The sequence below is a fragment of the Colletotrichum orchidophilum genome, assembly GCF_001831195.1.
Source record: "Colletotrichum orchidophilum strain IMI 309357 chromosome Unknown Scaffold_207.1, whole genome shotgun sequence".
Lineage (NCBI taxonomy): Eukaryota > Fungi > Ascomycota > Sordariomycetes > Glomerellales > Glomerellaceae > Colletotrichum > Colletotrichum orchidophilum.
Genome location: NW_019173163.1, coordinates 1 through 15,556, shown reverse-complemented (window position 1 = coordinate 15,556; position 15,556 = coordinate 1). Strand labels below are relative to the sequence as shown.

At 53.4% G+C, this 15,556-nt stretch overlaps 3 protein-coding genes across 3 annotated transcripts; 2 read left to right on the top strand and 1 right to left on the bottom strand.

Annotated features, from left to right (window-relative positions):
• Positions 1-583: 583 nt before the first annotated feature.
• On the bottom strand, positions 584-2,022 carry CORC01_13686 (C6 zinc finger protein; the record flags this gene model as incomplete). The annotated part of the gene is made up of 5 exons (XM_022625302.1): positions 584-932; positions 1,015-1,511; positions 1,562-1,696; positions 1,756-1,842; positions 1,996-2,022. The coding sequence occupies 5 exons, from the start codon at positions 2,020-2,022 to the stop codon at positions 584-586; spliced, it is 1,095 nt and encodes a 364-aa protein (XP_022468179.1).
• Positions 2,023-3,786: 1,764 nt separating this feature from the next.
• Positions 3,787-5,119, top strand: CORC01_13685 (uncharacterized protein; the record flags this gene model as incomplete). The annotated part of the gene is made up of 3 exons (XM_022625301.1): positions 3,787-3,857; positions 3,932-4,177; positions 4,606-5,119. 3 exons carry the CDS (start codon positions 3,787-3,789, stop codon positions 5,117-5,119), a joined length of 831 nt encoding a protein of 276 aa, XP_022468178.1.
• Positions 5,120-7,738: 2,619 nt separating this feature from the next.
• CORC01_13684 (uncharacterized protein) lies at positions 7,739-8,923 on the top strand (the record flags this gene model as incomplete). Its single annotated transcript, XM_022625300.1, has 1 exon — positions 7,739-8,923. One exon carries the CDS (start codon positions 7,739-7,741, stop codon positions 8,921-8,923), a length of 1,185 nt encoding a protein of 394 aa, XP_022468177.1.
• Positions 8,924-15,556: the final 6,633 nt, after the last annotated feature.

Sequence of the window (15,556 nt, the reverse complement as noted above, 5' to 3'; positions counted from 1 at the left end):
CCCATTGGCTTGTACGGCCCCACTCTCGGCCGTCGTATTCCTCGTTTTGTCCAGACCGTCCAATCACACACGCCATCTTCGGGGCGGTGCGCTGTGAAGACGGGGAGGGGGCAGTGCCGGCGGGCGGTGACGAGTGGGGCTGGGAAGAGCCCCGTGGCACCTGCCGCGGACGAGGAGGGCCGCGGCAGAGATCGTTGCCCTGTTGATGAGGATCGGCAAGATCTAATCCCTCCTCCCGAACCATCCTCCCAGTGTGAGGTTTGCTTGTTTAATCTGGGCCTTGGTCCGGTCGGAAATGATGACATTGTCTGTGAGAGAAAGTGGGCATTGACTTGTCGGTAAGGATTTTCTGTTGAGTTGTTTGGATTGTCAATAGGACGGCCTAGGCTTGTCGGGATGTATATCGTGTTCGATTCTACGGACAAAACGCAACGTCTGATTGAGTGGTTGCTATAATTCATGCTGCACAATGTGATAGCAGATCATCCTGAGCTAAGTTACTCTCGACAAGCTGATGTATGTCCAGAAAAAAAGACATCGTGAAACAAATTTCCAAATATTGCTCTCCGCTGCGAAACCATTTTCAAAATCTCTTGCCAAAAAAAGTCAAATCCCGGTTCAGCTGCTCCTCTACCCACAAGGGCCACTGATTATACACCAAATGCTCATGGTCGACCTGCCGGTTGAGGTGCCCCAGCCAGCGTACAATGCCCATACCCACAGCATTCTCCTTCGACGGCGCCTTCTCGCGACACTCGTGCTCGGCATTGGTCACGGTGGCCATGATCTGCTTCAGCGCAATCCAGTGACTGGCCAGAAGCACCATCGTCTGCGAGGTCATGTCGATGACGCGCTGGAACTTTTCGTGCGGTAGCTGGATCCACCAACCGTAATGTTTCGAAAGATCCTGATACGCTATTTCGGCGTGTCCTCTGTTAGTTTTCACCCTTAAAAGCATGTGGGCAACGAGTTGGTGATTCCATGGTTTGCGGGGATAACTTGCCATCCCAAGACGAAGTGTGCAGTTTCGTCGCCATCTCCAGGAGGAGATCAAAATACTCAATCTCCACCACGTCCCGACACAGGCCCCTCAACCCCCCGATCGCCTCGACGGCACCGTCCGCCCACTCGCTCCGAATCAGCGGCAGATCCGCCATCTTGGGCTCCAGGACCGCGCTAGAATCTTGCCCCATCAAGTTTATAAAGATGGGTTTGATGCCCTTGATGTACATCTGCGTGCCGATGATTAGGATCCCGCGGATAAAGGTCATGTACTCGGCCATGCCGTCCTCAAACGTCACGGACTGGAACGTGAGCGCGAAGCACGTCGCAATCAGAGCGTTGGCGTGCTCCGACGTCGTGCCCCGCTGCTTTGGCAGCTCGGCAAGGGACTTTTTGATGGCCTGTATCGCCTTGACGCGGTGCGCCATGGCGAAGGCCAGGAGGCTCGGGTCCGCGCTCATAAGATCGCAGGCCGCCATGCCCAGGATCGCGTGCATGAGGAATCCGTTCTTTATCAGCTTAGAAGGTTTTCTTTGACTTCAATCCATCGGTTACTTACACTTTGAGATAAGCACGGCACCTCATGAGTCCAAATATTTTCGTTGCCTATAGGGTGGTGAGGGTAGCATTGCAGCAGGAAGTGCTGGAAGAACCGCATGTCTTGTAGACTGAACAGCGGCACTTGGTTTTGTGGCTGGGGGCAATGAGTTGGAAAAGGCAACCGAAATGCATAGTATATTGTATTTGACATACCTGGGGTACAATCGTTGGAGCATTTGGATATTCGCACTTCAACCCCATTTTGACACAATGGCCACAAGACGGATACGTCTCTTCGCACTGTAAAATTGTTTTGTGCAACGTCAGTTTTCGAAGGAGCAACTCGATGAAAGTATAGACGTGCCTTGATTCGTCTCCTTTTGCAGTTGAAGCACCCTCTCCGACTTTTCGTATGCCCTCGCCTCTCGAGACGCTGTTTCTGCGCGGGCACACGGTGAGATGGACCTTCTCCTCCTGCATCCGAAGCGGTGCTTCTTGTCGGGCGTGGCTCAAATAGCTTCTCACTTGAAAAGGTATTCTCATCCCCGATCGTCGTATCCTCACCTTGGAAGAATGCCCCATACTCGAAGCCATTGAAGTCTGGGGCGGCTGCCAGTAGAGGAAGTGATGAACGTGTGGTATTCATTATGCCGTAAACTTGGGGAAGTACTGGGCTACTTGAGGTGCTTCGGGTATCTCTCAGGGCCTAGAACCTAGTAGGCGGATTTGACACTGGACGGGTTGAATGGCTTCTTGAATAGCTTCAACGGTCAAGCTGCATGGAATTGACATGGCTTTCAGCTCAATACAGTCAAGCTGGTGCCAAGGCAGCTATGTCACGTGTGGCCCCAAGAGATTATCACCGTGGCAGGGCGTCGGGCGGTTGATAGGCCGCCACAAGTCTTAGATCAAGCGTTGCCCGAACACCATTGGCTACTAGACATCAATAATCGATACTGTTGTCGGCGTGTGGAGGCTGTGCTTGGCAAGGCTGTATGAGAATACCGAAGAATTCTCTTCCCGTTCACCGAACGAAGCCCGCCAGTTTTCGATGTAAGATTGAACAACTATTGACCGAGCTCACCGGCGATGAAGTTGACGATGCCGGAAAATGGGTCCCTTCCGAACGGACGGCGGCTGGGGTGGGGTGACACGAAGCACCTGCACTCGTCTGCGTCTAACATCGGATAAGATTTGCCGTGCACTGCCTTACCTCCAACATTTGGGTGTTTCTCTAACAAGCCTGGGAGATTGCGAGTGAATCTCTCCCTCCATGATTTGCTCTATCAATCCACGTAGCCGGTCCACCAGTGGAAATTGAGAAGATATTAGGCGGCAAACAACAATCTTGGTCCCTAATCTCGGCAACTTCACCGAGGATTCAAATCTGAGACTGCTCGTCAAATATCAATGCTGGGAAGCGCCTGTTGATGTCAAAGAGCTGGATGGTATTAACATGCAACTCACCTCCCACTTCTTTGCCTAGAGAAACGCTTCCGAAGCATGTCATTCCTGTAGGATCTATTGGCCAGGCCACATCACGTTCAGAAACTGATAGTTGCATTCCACTGGGCGAAGGTTCACTTGACGAGATTTCTGCCACGAAAAGAAGTAAGTAATCGCTCCGCTGTGCGAAGTGCCGAGTTTCCTGGCTGTAAACCTGGAGCCGTCATGTTGCCAGCGGCAGTTTCCCCCATGCTTGGTGTTGGATGTGCCCTTGTGGGACTCTTGGGCTTTGTTCTTGTGTTACAAGTAAACCTGGCAGCCGTGAGCTATGCCGCCCTCCTTATGCTGACTTCAATAAGTACGGATACGCTATTGTGTCTGGCTCACTGGCGGCATCATTTGCTTAGGTGCAGATAGTCCTGCAGGAGTAGACTTGAATAGATGTCAATGGCTGCAGCTGACCCAACATTGTTACATGTGGGAGCACAAGCAAATGGCCAAGAGGGGGGGGGGGGGAGGAAACCTGGAGGAAAACGCAGAAACATCTCGAGCTGGTGTGAGGAAGCTGGAGCAGCATGCACCTTGGACCATGCAGGTAAGACATCTGTCGGGAAGAAATGCGCCAGACTCCAGTGTGAGGGAGCTAGAGTAACCATAATGTTCTCTGTGCGCTTATTATTGTTGCGCATAATGGAGCACAACCTTAAAGATTGACATCGGATGAAAGCATTGCATTGAGACACTAGTCAACCCTCGAGGCAGGCTTTTAGTATCGTGGATGCAACTATCCGGCGTTTGATGGTATCGGGCGGGGTTGACAAGATTCAAAGAAGCAGAGCTCAGACGGCTGGGGGTGCCGAGATGATTACGTACGTCGTAATGAATCGTACTATTCAGGTGCAAAGCCTCGTGTCACGGTATTGTCGGACCTTGCGCGAGCCAGGGCTCTGAATCGCGTGCTATGGAAGTCGGCTTCAACCTTTGAAGGGCCACTGAGCCAGAATGATCTGAGGGTCCTGATTGCCCTGATCGAGGACAGCGGCCGGCATGGCAGTCCCGTGTCATGGAGTCGGGTGACATTCCGAGGCTCTAGCTTCGGCGTGGCGCAGTGTAGCCCTGGCTGTCGCATCCCGGCACGTGCTGTAATGAGCAGCGGGTTGGAAGAGGATGAAATCTTGCTGGACTATCCGTAACAAGCTTTGGATCATCCGGAGGGCTGGCCTCATCGGCTCTTGGCCAGGGTGGCAGGGAAGTGACGGGACGGAATGGGCGAGGAATGTGGGCGGCTGTCAGAAAAAGGCCAAACAGGTGGAAGTGAGGTGCCAGAATGGGCGTCGTGTTGGAGGGAAATGTACCTCCAGTGGATGGGATTCGCTGGACATCTGCCCCGTGGCGACGGAAGCTCATTTCGCTTAGGGCTTCACAACCGGCGCTCTGGGGTCTGGCTTGCCCGGATTGCTGGCCCTGCCGGGGTTGATGCTGTCGAGCAGTCGTGGAATCCCCCGAGTCGACTCCATCTCCCGCGCTGAGAGTCTGGACTTGGTGCGCGGTCGATTTTTCCTGGCGATCCATCTGGCTCCACGTCACCAGCTAGTCGAAAAGAGGAATAGGCGTCAGGGGTGAAGACGACGTCAACGTGGGCCCAAAGTGGAAGAAACGGGTCAAAAGCGCGGGTCTTATCGTGCCCAGAGTCGCCTCGGATTGGGCCCATTCTCCCATGACAATGGCATTGCCTTGTCCTTCGGGTCGCCCCAAGCGCGGGGCTGCCGTCCCAAGTCGACCGTTGTCATCCTTTGTTCGTCTGATGATGGGCGCTGCAGAACGGTTACGAAAAGTCGTCGTAGGGCCCGCCCTGCCAATCGAACCCATTCGCCTGGTCAACTGGGAGTCGGGGACTGTCATACCTGAGGGCTTCGTCAGTGTTGGGGGCGTGAAGGTGCCGCGCAGCGCCGCCCAGTCGCCGAAGATGCCCCCCACCAGGAAGGTGACTCGTTGGCTACGAGGATTCCCTCAGGGCTACGCAAGGGCGGGCGAGATGACGGAGAGGCTTTCCCGAGCGGCAGTGTCCAGCGACGGTCTTCTTCCTCTGGTCGGCGGTGACAATTTTTACGTCTCCCTGGTGATGGCGTAGGGCACGAGCTATGGAAGAGTCATGGTCCATGGAGGCCGACCGAGGGAGGAGAGGGAGCGGGGGTCAAGGCAATAATGACGATGTTGGAGAACAGTGACTTGTGTGAATTGTGTGAAGGCGGAAAGAGAGGGATTTTCCTGCAGCAGCGAGAAAGTCACCGTCATTGAAAGGAGCGCGACTAAGATGTTGGCGGAGACACGGGTAAGGTGAACTCCCTTAGGCGGCCTTTGACCCGAGCGTAAAGTCAAGGCTTTCATGTTGCACTCAGCAACGCGGCTAGCCAGTCGAGTCTAAACTCACCTGTTGAAAAAGGCGAGAGATGTGAACAGGCGGTGGTAGGAAGAAAACAACATTTCTGATTCTCACCTACCATCGACTGCCACCTGTGCCTTTCTCGCCAGCCAGTGCGTGCATCAACTTCTTGCAGTCGCTGACTGGGTCGGATGGAGAAGGGGGGCCGGCGGTTGAGGGGGGTAAGCAATGGAAGGAACGGGACTCTCAGCGAGAGGTATCTCTTGGCCGTAACGACACTCAAAAGATACGAGACGAGGTCATATACAGCGAAGTATCCTTGGCGCCCGGTGTTTCCAAGGCCGCGCCGTGGTGCCGGTTCCTGCAGCATTTGCCCCCCGTTCCTGCATAAGCCAGGGGTGAAAATGGCGCTTCCTGGTCCGTTCGCCCCTCAGCCGTTGGTTCCTTGGAGTTCTCCCAATCTTCCAAGCAGCAAAACTGACCAAGCTGGCAGGCACCCTTCCCCCCTCTTCTTGGCTCTTCGTAACCTTACTCGGTGTCACTGGATTTGGCAAAAGGGCCAGCTAGGCCAGTGCCAGCAATGAAAGGGCGAGAGTCGCAGGCGAGCGCTAGTTCGTCGTTGAGGTGTGAGTGGGCGGCAACCTCAAAGGGCCCAAACAATCCAGGTGTGACTGTTCATTTCTCCCTTGTTTGGCACCATGCAACTAGCTATTCAAGCTGGATCTAGTCAATTCACCAGCAACCTAGAGTTGGTGAGCCAGGAGCCAGTGAAACCGAGACTCCATTAATTAAGGAATAGAGCCCAAATAGCTGGGAGAAGGAAAGAGACCGTGGGCGTTGGAACCCCCATCCTTGGCAATTAAACAATGGCATTGAGTTGAATTGTGGTGACCGACTTAGTTGGAATGTGTGTTGTGTCACTGTGGATGTCTCTGAAGCTGCCAGCCCGCGATTCTCTGCGGCAGTTCCTTGGAATCTCCGCTCTGGGCAGCAATTTTTGGGGAGGATTATGGTCGCGGACTCGAGGAAGTCCTGGGTAATCATCTGTCATCAGGACGCAACGCCAACGCACCATCCCGGTTGTGTTAAGTGCCTCTCCCATCTGCCAAAGAGGTCAGCTCAGTCCAGGAAGATCCAGAGTGTCCAGACCCCAGGGGGCCAAGCAGGAGCCACAAAATTGGCCAGGATCTGCAGAAACAAGCATGGCCTGTGAGTCGCTGAGCCCCGATAAAAAAAACAAAAAATCTGAACAAGAAATCGGACGGAGCAATGGGACAACAGCTCTGATGAACTGCCCGGGGGCGATAGTTCCCAGCCCCGAGTCCAAGATCCATCCAGTCACCTATCGATCACATGTGGGCAACCACTTTCTTATTGACAACGAAGAGGGGTTTTCATGCAACTCCAGCAAGAAAACTCTTCGGATCGTGTCGGCGTCAACCACGACAGCGACATCGACAGCAACGGCCAAAAAGGGCCGCAAGTCAGGGAAGCTAGGTACGTGACTCCATCAGTAAGACGACTGGCCAAACAACCTAGGGCACGCTCCACCTGCCACGGTTGCAACTGGCAGGAGCAACCACTGCCGCACCACATCCCTTCCCGGAAAGCGCGATACATCCGGCCCGCCTGTCCCCTGCTTCTCCTAGTGCGCGCGGATAGGCAGGTACAGAGGAAGGCGTCACCACGGCGGTTCGTACCTCTTCCCTCCTTCCTCGTGGTGAATCGCACATCAGATGGTGTCTTTCGCTGGCGTACCTAGGTAGCGTCTGCAGCCCCTATGGGTCGGGATCCACAGTCCGCACCTGCTACCCGCATCCCAACTGCACCTGCGTCTGAGGCGCCTCCTGCTTGCCTACGACCGATCGTTTCCCACGCTACTTCCTCCCGGTTGACCTCACCTTCCCGTGTTTCCTTCCCTCGTCCCTGCCTGATTTGTTTCCTCCCCGGCACCTGGTCTCGTCTTCTTAAACTCCCTTCCTCCCCCACACTCTCCCTTTTTGTTGCTTCCCCTTCCTCACACCAGCCGGCTTGCCTGTCCCTTCTTCAGTCAACAACACACTCCTTCACCAACGGTCGCCAGCCTCGACCTTGCGTACAAAAAGCAGTTCGTTGTCAACCCAATTCACCAACAACAACCGCACACCACTTTCATTTTTCGTATCTTTGACAGACCGAACAACCAGCAACCATACACCACTCCTTCTGAATATCTAGTGACCCCCCACCCTCCTTCCAAGGCCGGTAATTCACGTCTTCAATCTCGAGAAGGAAATCGTCAACAGCTTATCCCACAAGCACATTTCTCGATCACGATTAACCTCACCGACCACTTCGCAAGTACCGCATCACACGATATCCGCCAAGATGTACACCAAGAAGGCTCTCTCTGTTGTCGCCTCGCTCGCCCTTGCTGAGCAGGCCCTAGGCTTCAACGCTCATCGCCACATCCACCAGGACAAGCGCCATTTGAAGATTGACGTCGTCACCCAATGGGTCACTATCACTGTCACCGATGGAGAGTCTTTCCCTTCCGCCACTCCCACCCCTACTCCTACGCCCATTCCTTCTCCTCAGCCTGCGGTCCCTGAGGCCCAGTACACTCCCACCACCACTTCTACCTCCATCATTGTGGTTCCTACTCCTAATCCTACTCCTACCCCGGTCTACGCTGCCCCTAGCACTACTCTGGTCAAGTCGGTTGCTCCCAGTTCGTCATCTCAGGCTCCCGTTGCTGAGGCCTTGCCCAACGCCGCTGCTGCCGTTGCCTCTGCGCCTGCTATTCCTCCTGCCAAGCCCACCACTTCCGCTGCCGCCGCCGTCAACCCCCCCTCCACTGGTGGCAAGCGTGGTGTCGCCTACACCGACGCCAGCAAGGTCAGCCCTTTCTTCACCGGCGCCTTCCCGAAATTCTCCTGGGCCTACAACTGGAACTCCATCGCTAGCGGCATCACTGTCTCTGGTGTCAACTTTGTCCCTATGCTCTGGGGTCCCATCGACTCCCACACCGCCAGTTGGGCTCATAACGCTGATGCTTCCATCAAAAATGGCTCTACTTGTCTCCTGAGCTTCAATGAGCCCGACATGCCTTCTCAGTCCAACGTTGACGCCGTTTCTGCCGCTGCCGCGCACGTCAAGTACATGAACCCCTACTCCAGCTTGGCCAAGATTGGAGCCCCTGCCGTCACCAACAGCAACAACGCCGGCCAGGGTGTCGACTGGCTCAGGGCTTGGGTCGATGCCTGTAAAACCGCCGGCTGCGACTTCGACTTCTGCCCCACCCACTGGTACTCCGCCGCCAGTGCTGCAGAAAGCCTCTTCAGCCACCTTGACGCGATCCACGAGGCCTGTGAGGGCAAGCCCGTCTGGTTGACCGAGTTCGCTCCCTTCGGCTCTGACGATGAGATCTCCAGCTTCGTCTCAACCAACCTCCCCAAGCTTGACAGCCTGTCGTACCTCGAACGCTACTCTTACTTCATGGCTTCCGACGGCATTCTCAACTCCGGCTCTGGCCTCAGCGCTCTTGGCCAGGTTTACGCCGCCGCCGCCTAAGCTGCTTGAAATAGGAACGGTTAATTTCTTCGATTCTGACACACAATTACTTGGGATGGCACATAGGTATTTTTGGTTCACCGGGATTTACGGGTGGACAACTTTCTGAAAGTGGCCAATCACTTTTCTTTTCTTCTACTGTACATACAGTTAACCATTTTCTCTTTTTCGGGACTTTCGCTTTTCACATTCAGGAGTATTCACTCGCTGAATATTCTACCCACTGGATGATATTTCGGGTCAGGTTTGGCTCTCAGGGTATACCCGACAATGGTGTTTGCGGACTTATTCATGAAAGGGGGAAACGGGCTCCGGGACGATCCATACGAAAACCAGAAGGATAGACTCACGAGCTACGAACACATGGAATTCCAGGCTGCATAAAGCCAAGTTATCACATCATGATCTGTCTCTCAAGTAACACTACATTACCTGCCGTGCCTAGTATGTCGTTGTGATGTGTCGCCGAGAACAAACACCCCGGAACAACTATAATGCAGCTCCAAGGTAGATAGTCTATGCGTGGCGTCTTGTTTATGGTTGCTCATGTGCTCGACAGGTCGTCCATTGGTCGTCCTCGAAACAGACGTAGAAAGCAAGGGGTTTGGCCCGAGGCAAAACGGAATATGCTCCGTTGGAGGCCACCGTCAGTCAGTCTTCTCGACCGGCACGAGTTCTATCTGGCGAACCCATACCCCAGCGGTACATTGAAGAGAGGAATTTAAAATTCGCCCGGATGTCGCAAGTCCGTGCAGCGACCGGGGCCGGGTGCCCCGCCTCATAGTTAGCTTGGCCTTGCATTGGGACCCCCCCCCCCCCAAAAGGTGTTGCGTAACTTACGTAGGTTGGAGTTATTCATGGGCAGGAAACTTTGAGCGCGGGGTTTGATGACACATGCTAGGGTAGCGCAAATATCATTACGAAGGATTGAACTTTCAAAGATGGGGGGACATGATAAGCTCTGAGGGAATCACGGCTTCTAGTGTGATTAGTCTCCAATCATGATGTCAGTTGTCCTCCAATGGGTCTATTGTTTGTGACCTTGAGATGAAGGCATATCTTTCCGGGGAGGGTATGCATTATTTGCCCTCTTTCTTTGGCACACTGCACCCCCTGCCTTACCTTTCGGAGCCGAGATGTGCCAAAGAACCGCAAAAACCTTGGTCGCCATGGTAAACGCTCATTTCAAGTGCAGAAGCGCTTGAAATGAAATGACAGTCGGCAATGAATAGTGTCTTTCAATAGTGATGGTGTGTGAGGAAAATGTGTTCTTCGGCATTTGGTTTTTGGGGAGAGAGCTCGAGAGGGACGGGGATATATCGCAATCTCCTGTCCGTCAGGTCTTGGCTTTGTGTTGTGAGTGTTTTGGGTGAGAAATTGATGGTGATGACGGTGTTTGAACGTCCGAGTAGGCGGGAAACGCAACTGCGCACCGCCGCTTCCGGCGGAGGGAAAGGTACCTGTGGGAGGACGCGTGCGTGACATCTATCCTGCGAGGCTGCGAGCTGGCCATGCCCAGGCCGACTGGGTGAAATAAGGCGGAGGAGATGCGGCAAACTGTACCGGTGATTTGAAATGCCGAAGAAAAGAGTGGGCCAAGCTTCCTGTTCCCGCTCATAATACTTTGGTTTGCTTCAAACATGATCTCTGCGTATGTGACAGCCCATGAGGGGGGGGGCCTCGGGTTCATGAGAACCACGAGGGAAAGGACGCAGAAATTGAGACGAAGATCGTGATCTACCCTTGACGGCAACGTGGCCTCGACTTTGCCATGTCCGACAAATATCACCTTTGTCTTTCTTCGCCATTGCCGAAATCGAGAAAGACCTATGCCGACTAAACCAAAATCGCCATGGTGGAGGACGGGAGAAGAGGAAAAGGAGATTGGATAGAGCGAAAAAAGAAAAAGAAAAAAGTATCAGCGCCGACGAATTGCTGCCGATGAATCGGCAACAAGGGATGACTGAACAGCGGTATCGTCGAATCATGCCGATGATGGGATGCAAGGGAAGATTTTCTACTTTGCTAGGTGTTGTTGGTGGTCGATGCTGGCGACGATGGTTTTGCGGGATACTTGGGTGGATCGGCGGGCCCTTTTTTGTGTGATTTGTGTTGGGTAGTGACGGGAGAGACGTCTTCAGGTTGAGATACACGGACGGTCTTGAGTGAGCAATGCAGATGCAGATACTCGAGCACAACTCTCTTCGCGATGGGCAAAAACACAGTTGACCATTTGGAAATTCACGTTTCAAAATGTGTCCCAGAGGCTGTCCACACACACAAGCGTGCAGCTTCAAATACTTGAGCAGTCACAGTATCGCGTCAACATGATTACGATCATCATTTAACAGACGACAAGCAGGTTGGTATGTGTCGAACGAGGCTGTGCTCAAGAAGATGCCTTCCACAAGACACTTGCACAGAAAACGGCAGCACAAGATCGCAAGCGCGGGGGCTTTGTGGAGAGCAGGACCGGTTATCGCCGTCTTTTCACCCTTGCCGTGAACCGAACAACGTAACCCCAGGAGGCCCAGAAGATGAAATAGGGGGCAGGGGAGGGGAGAGTTTCTAAAACTTCTGAGAGAAAAACTGCCCAAAACGGGCAGCATAGGTTTTGGGGGAGATTGGAAGGGTAGAAAGTCTCCCGGCTTCGACTTCCGGACGCACAAACTTCGTTCCAATCATCAGACCAAAACAAAACATTAGAAATATAAACCCTTACTCTTGTGATGTCAGAATCAGTCCAAGGGTGACAAGGATGTTGGGTTGTTTTGTCAGGAATATGTGGCTTGGTTATGGCTGGACTGCTATCGAGGCAGATCTGGACGTGGTTATCATAGGCTTCAAGGATTAATTGAGGAAGAGGGGAGGGATTGGACCTATGGCGAGATGGGACGAGAGCAGAGGACAGTATGGGATGTTGTAAGTGGCATTCTAGCATGAGTCGTCGAGGTCAAACAGTGAACGGTTTACGCAAAGTACCGCTTTCGCCGTTTGCTTAGGCCCCTTTTGGGTAAAAGCCAAAGGTACGTTGTTCGAGGACGGGTAGAGGCTGAACCGTTGCGGGGAACGGGTGCGGATACCTTGTCTTGCAACCGAACCGAGTCGGCCGCTTGGTGGATTCCATCTCTCGGCCCCCTCCGTGATGTGGGGATAGACCCGGCGGTAGAGAGTGGGGTCTGAGTGAAGGGTTCCCGTCCATCTTTACCCCCTCAAGTATGCCATCCGGCCATGTTTTCTCTATTTTCTTTTTTCCCGCCCATGTGGGAAACCAAGCGGTAGTTGAGCCTGGAAGCTTTGGCGGATAGATGGGCGAGACAAACAAAACGCGGAGAAGATGAGGGCTTTGGAATTGTAGATCGAGAAGTACAGACAGGGTGTACCCTTTTCTTCCAATTTGGGGTTTGTCGGTGGTAGTGTTGGAGTTGAGAAAGGTCCAATAAGGCGGAGAGAGAAGGGCCCCAGCAATTGCACGTGTATGAGGTGAGGGAGATGCCTCGTGGAAGAGTTCCCCTACACATGTCACGGTAAGCTGACCAGACGTACCCTCGTCTGCGACCTGCAATCGCAGTCGGTTTCCCGTCCTATCTTGTGATGTTCCTATGCCTTCCAAAGCCTGTCGTTTATCTCTGGTAACTCTCAGCGCTTATGCCACCATGCGAGATGTTCTAGAACAACTCCGAGGCGGTGTGAAGTGGACATGACTATAGCTTCGTGGCAATCAGTGAGAGGGAGTTACACTTTGCCCTCCGTTCTTCAGCCAGTCATTTGGCTCTAGCGGAACGCAAGGCAACGGGTCTCGATCTCTGAACGGCCAGCCGTATACAGTTGCACACGTGGACGAGGCGGTCTACTTGAGCCCAGCACGTACAAGGTGGGTTGCGTTGCATACCTTAGATCTGGCCCCCTATTTTCTTCGGTATCTGAGATCTTGTCCCAATCTCAACTTCGCTTGCCCCTCCACCACCATCAGTCCCGCTTTCCGTGAACAAAGCGTCTCTTTGGTGTTTCTCTCTTTGCCCGAATCGTCTACTACCCTCGGTATAAGACCCTACAATCAGTCCGTAACCTTTGGCTTCTCGACTTTATCCCAGAGCAGTGCAAGCCCTAAACTATTCCACGTATTATTGGGAATTGCACTACGTCATACCGCATGTGCGAGATACGATATGCCCATTGGAGCGCCATCCCATGCACCTCTCAACTCTGTCCCATCTTTAATTTCCCCGATACTCCCTTCCCTCTCGCACTCGTCTCGTGCTGCTGCCCCATATCCGTTCACCTCAATGCTGTCTAGCTTGCTCTTCACGTGGGTGAGTGGTGAGTTCGTAATGATATCACAAGAATCGCAGTTGGCTCAAAAGTCACTGCCCAGCGCCACCCCCAAGAAAACGCAGTGAGCCAAAAGTAGAAGAGGGGAAAATATCAGAAATAAAATTAGAGGCAAGGCCTGGAAATCGTATCCCTTCATGTTCGTCCTTCTCAACACTGGACCACGAGGCAAAATCTATTTCTACACACTTCCTTGGTTTCCGACGAGAGCGTGCAACAAGCCAAACACGGGCCCCGCTATCCGTACTTTGTGAAGAGAAAAATTCCAAAAAATTCGAGGGAGTTCGTAAAGACGCATACCGAATTATCGAATAGCAATCAGCGCTGCGGGCGCAGGTAGTATGGATAGAATTTGCGAAGATTGGGCGAAGATTCAACACTGACACTTTCGAATTGGCACCCGACTCTCGCGCTTGCAAAGCCTGCCATTGCCATGGTCGGAGAAATAAAAAACATCTCATCTTTTTTACCTCTTATTTTTTTTTAAACTTTTCTATGCTAGGTATGCAGAGGGACTTTGCGCGCCAAGACTTTGAGACACAAGCATGGTTCATAGGTGAACGGGAAGGACGTTCCCCCTCGGTGCTGTGCTACGTTGCTCTTTGCGCACGTCGCAGAGGACCTTGCCGCGTTAATGCTGGACAGCGGTAACCTAGTTAAAAGAAAAAGTCCGTTGCGGTTCAGGAGTCTAAATCATCCAATCTGTGCAGCCGCGAGAGCCAGGCGATGCCTCTTGCGTTTTGGCGTACAGCGTAGCGCAGCGACGGAGCAGAACTCTGGGGGAGCTTAGCAGGGTGGTAGGGTTTGCAACGCAAGTAGGGTTTGTTCTCTTCAGACCACGGCGTATGGGACTTTGGAAATGAATGTAGGGGGTCGCAAGGAATAGCATACTTCCGAATCCAATCATCCAGAGGCAGGAAACCAACTCTATTGACCTCTGTTGACTTGAATGGAAGACAGGACAGCTCAGCTCTGTCCACACAAAGGAGCCCCCTCCGAGGACTTCGACTATCGATCATGGATGATGCCTTTTCCGCAGGACCCTCATATCCCCTCGACGGAAAATTCCATGCTGCGACTAGGTCGTCAGCAGAGAAAAAGTAAAAGAGGGGCCCTCAAGTAGTGGAACACGGCGTGGAAGAAGCCAAGACGACAAGCCTTCCCGGTCCTTTGATAGAGCCGTGGTTTACATGACTTATGGGGCCCTGCCCAAACAAGATCTCGATAATAGGCTTAAGGGATCATGATTCTCTGACGGATCGGTTCTAGACGAGCGCAGCGGCCGCAGGTCTAGCTTGTGCGGTCGGGACAGCATTGGAGGAGCTTTGTCCTATCTTGCCTTTGCTGCACACAGCCAAACCAATCTTTGACGGAATCCCGAGTCTCAGCGCCCTTTTCAAACATGTCAAGGATGGGGGAAGAGGGGGGAGGCAACGGGTACGACCAGGGAGATCCCACGTGTCGGAGTCCCCTAGCCAAGTCAAACCCACCCCAGAACAAAACGCACCGCGCGCATGATCTCTCTCCAAGAAGGGAAGATGGATGAGGCCATCAAACGGAGTAAGACTCCGAGGTTCTCATAGTCCAACCATATGTTGTGACCTGCCCTCGCACGCGAGAGACCGGGAGACCGTCTGGAGCTACAATCTTACACACCCACGCCCTCAGAGTAGAAGAGTAGCAAGAACGAAACCAACATGGGACCAAGAAGGCGACATTCCGACGCCCACGCGCTCTGCGCACTTGTAATTTCCGTCTTGAGTTGACGCCTTCCCTGAATCGTTTCCTTCGGGGCTTGTGTGACACAAAACACATGGCGGTCAGGCATCTCGGACGCAAAAAAATGGTCGGTTACCCACCGGGTACCAAACCCCAAGGTTTTCACTAGAACGGCCGTAGAAGCCTGTTCGGCAGATTTGCGGTGTACCTCGAAAGAGAGATAGCCGACCGCCAAATCCCGCCAATCACTCACAACAAGCTAGATCGTGCCGAGAACAACGTGGCAGACACGGGGGATTAAGCGGTGGCGAATCTGCAAGAGGTACCTTACCTCGATCTCCAGATTGCTCTGTGACGGACAAGATGTGAGCTTCCCCCCACCCCCTGTCCGTGCACGGGCGCGCGACCGGGTCGGTGTCGCGGGAGTTTTGGTGGTTTCAACTCTTATAGCGACCCCCGTACGCCAAACACATACCCTCTTCGACGACTCGACGATCTTCAGTCGTGATAGTCCGCCGTTCCCCCCACCTTTGCTGCGCGCGGTCTTGCAAAGCACTCCAGGACTTTAGGGAAGCAGGCGCC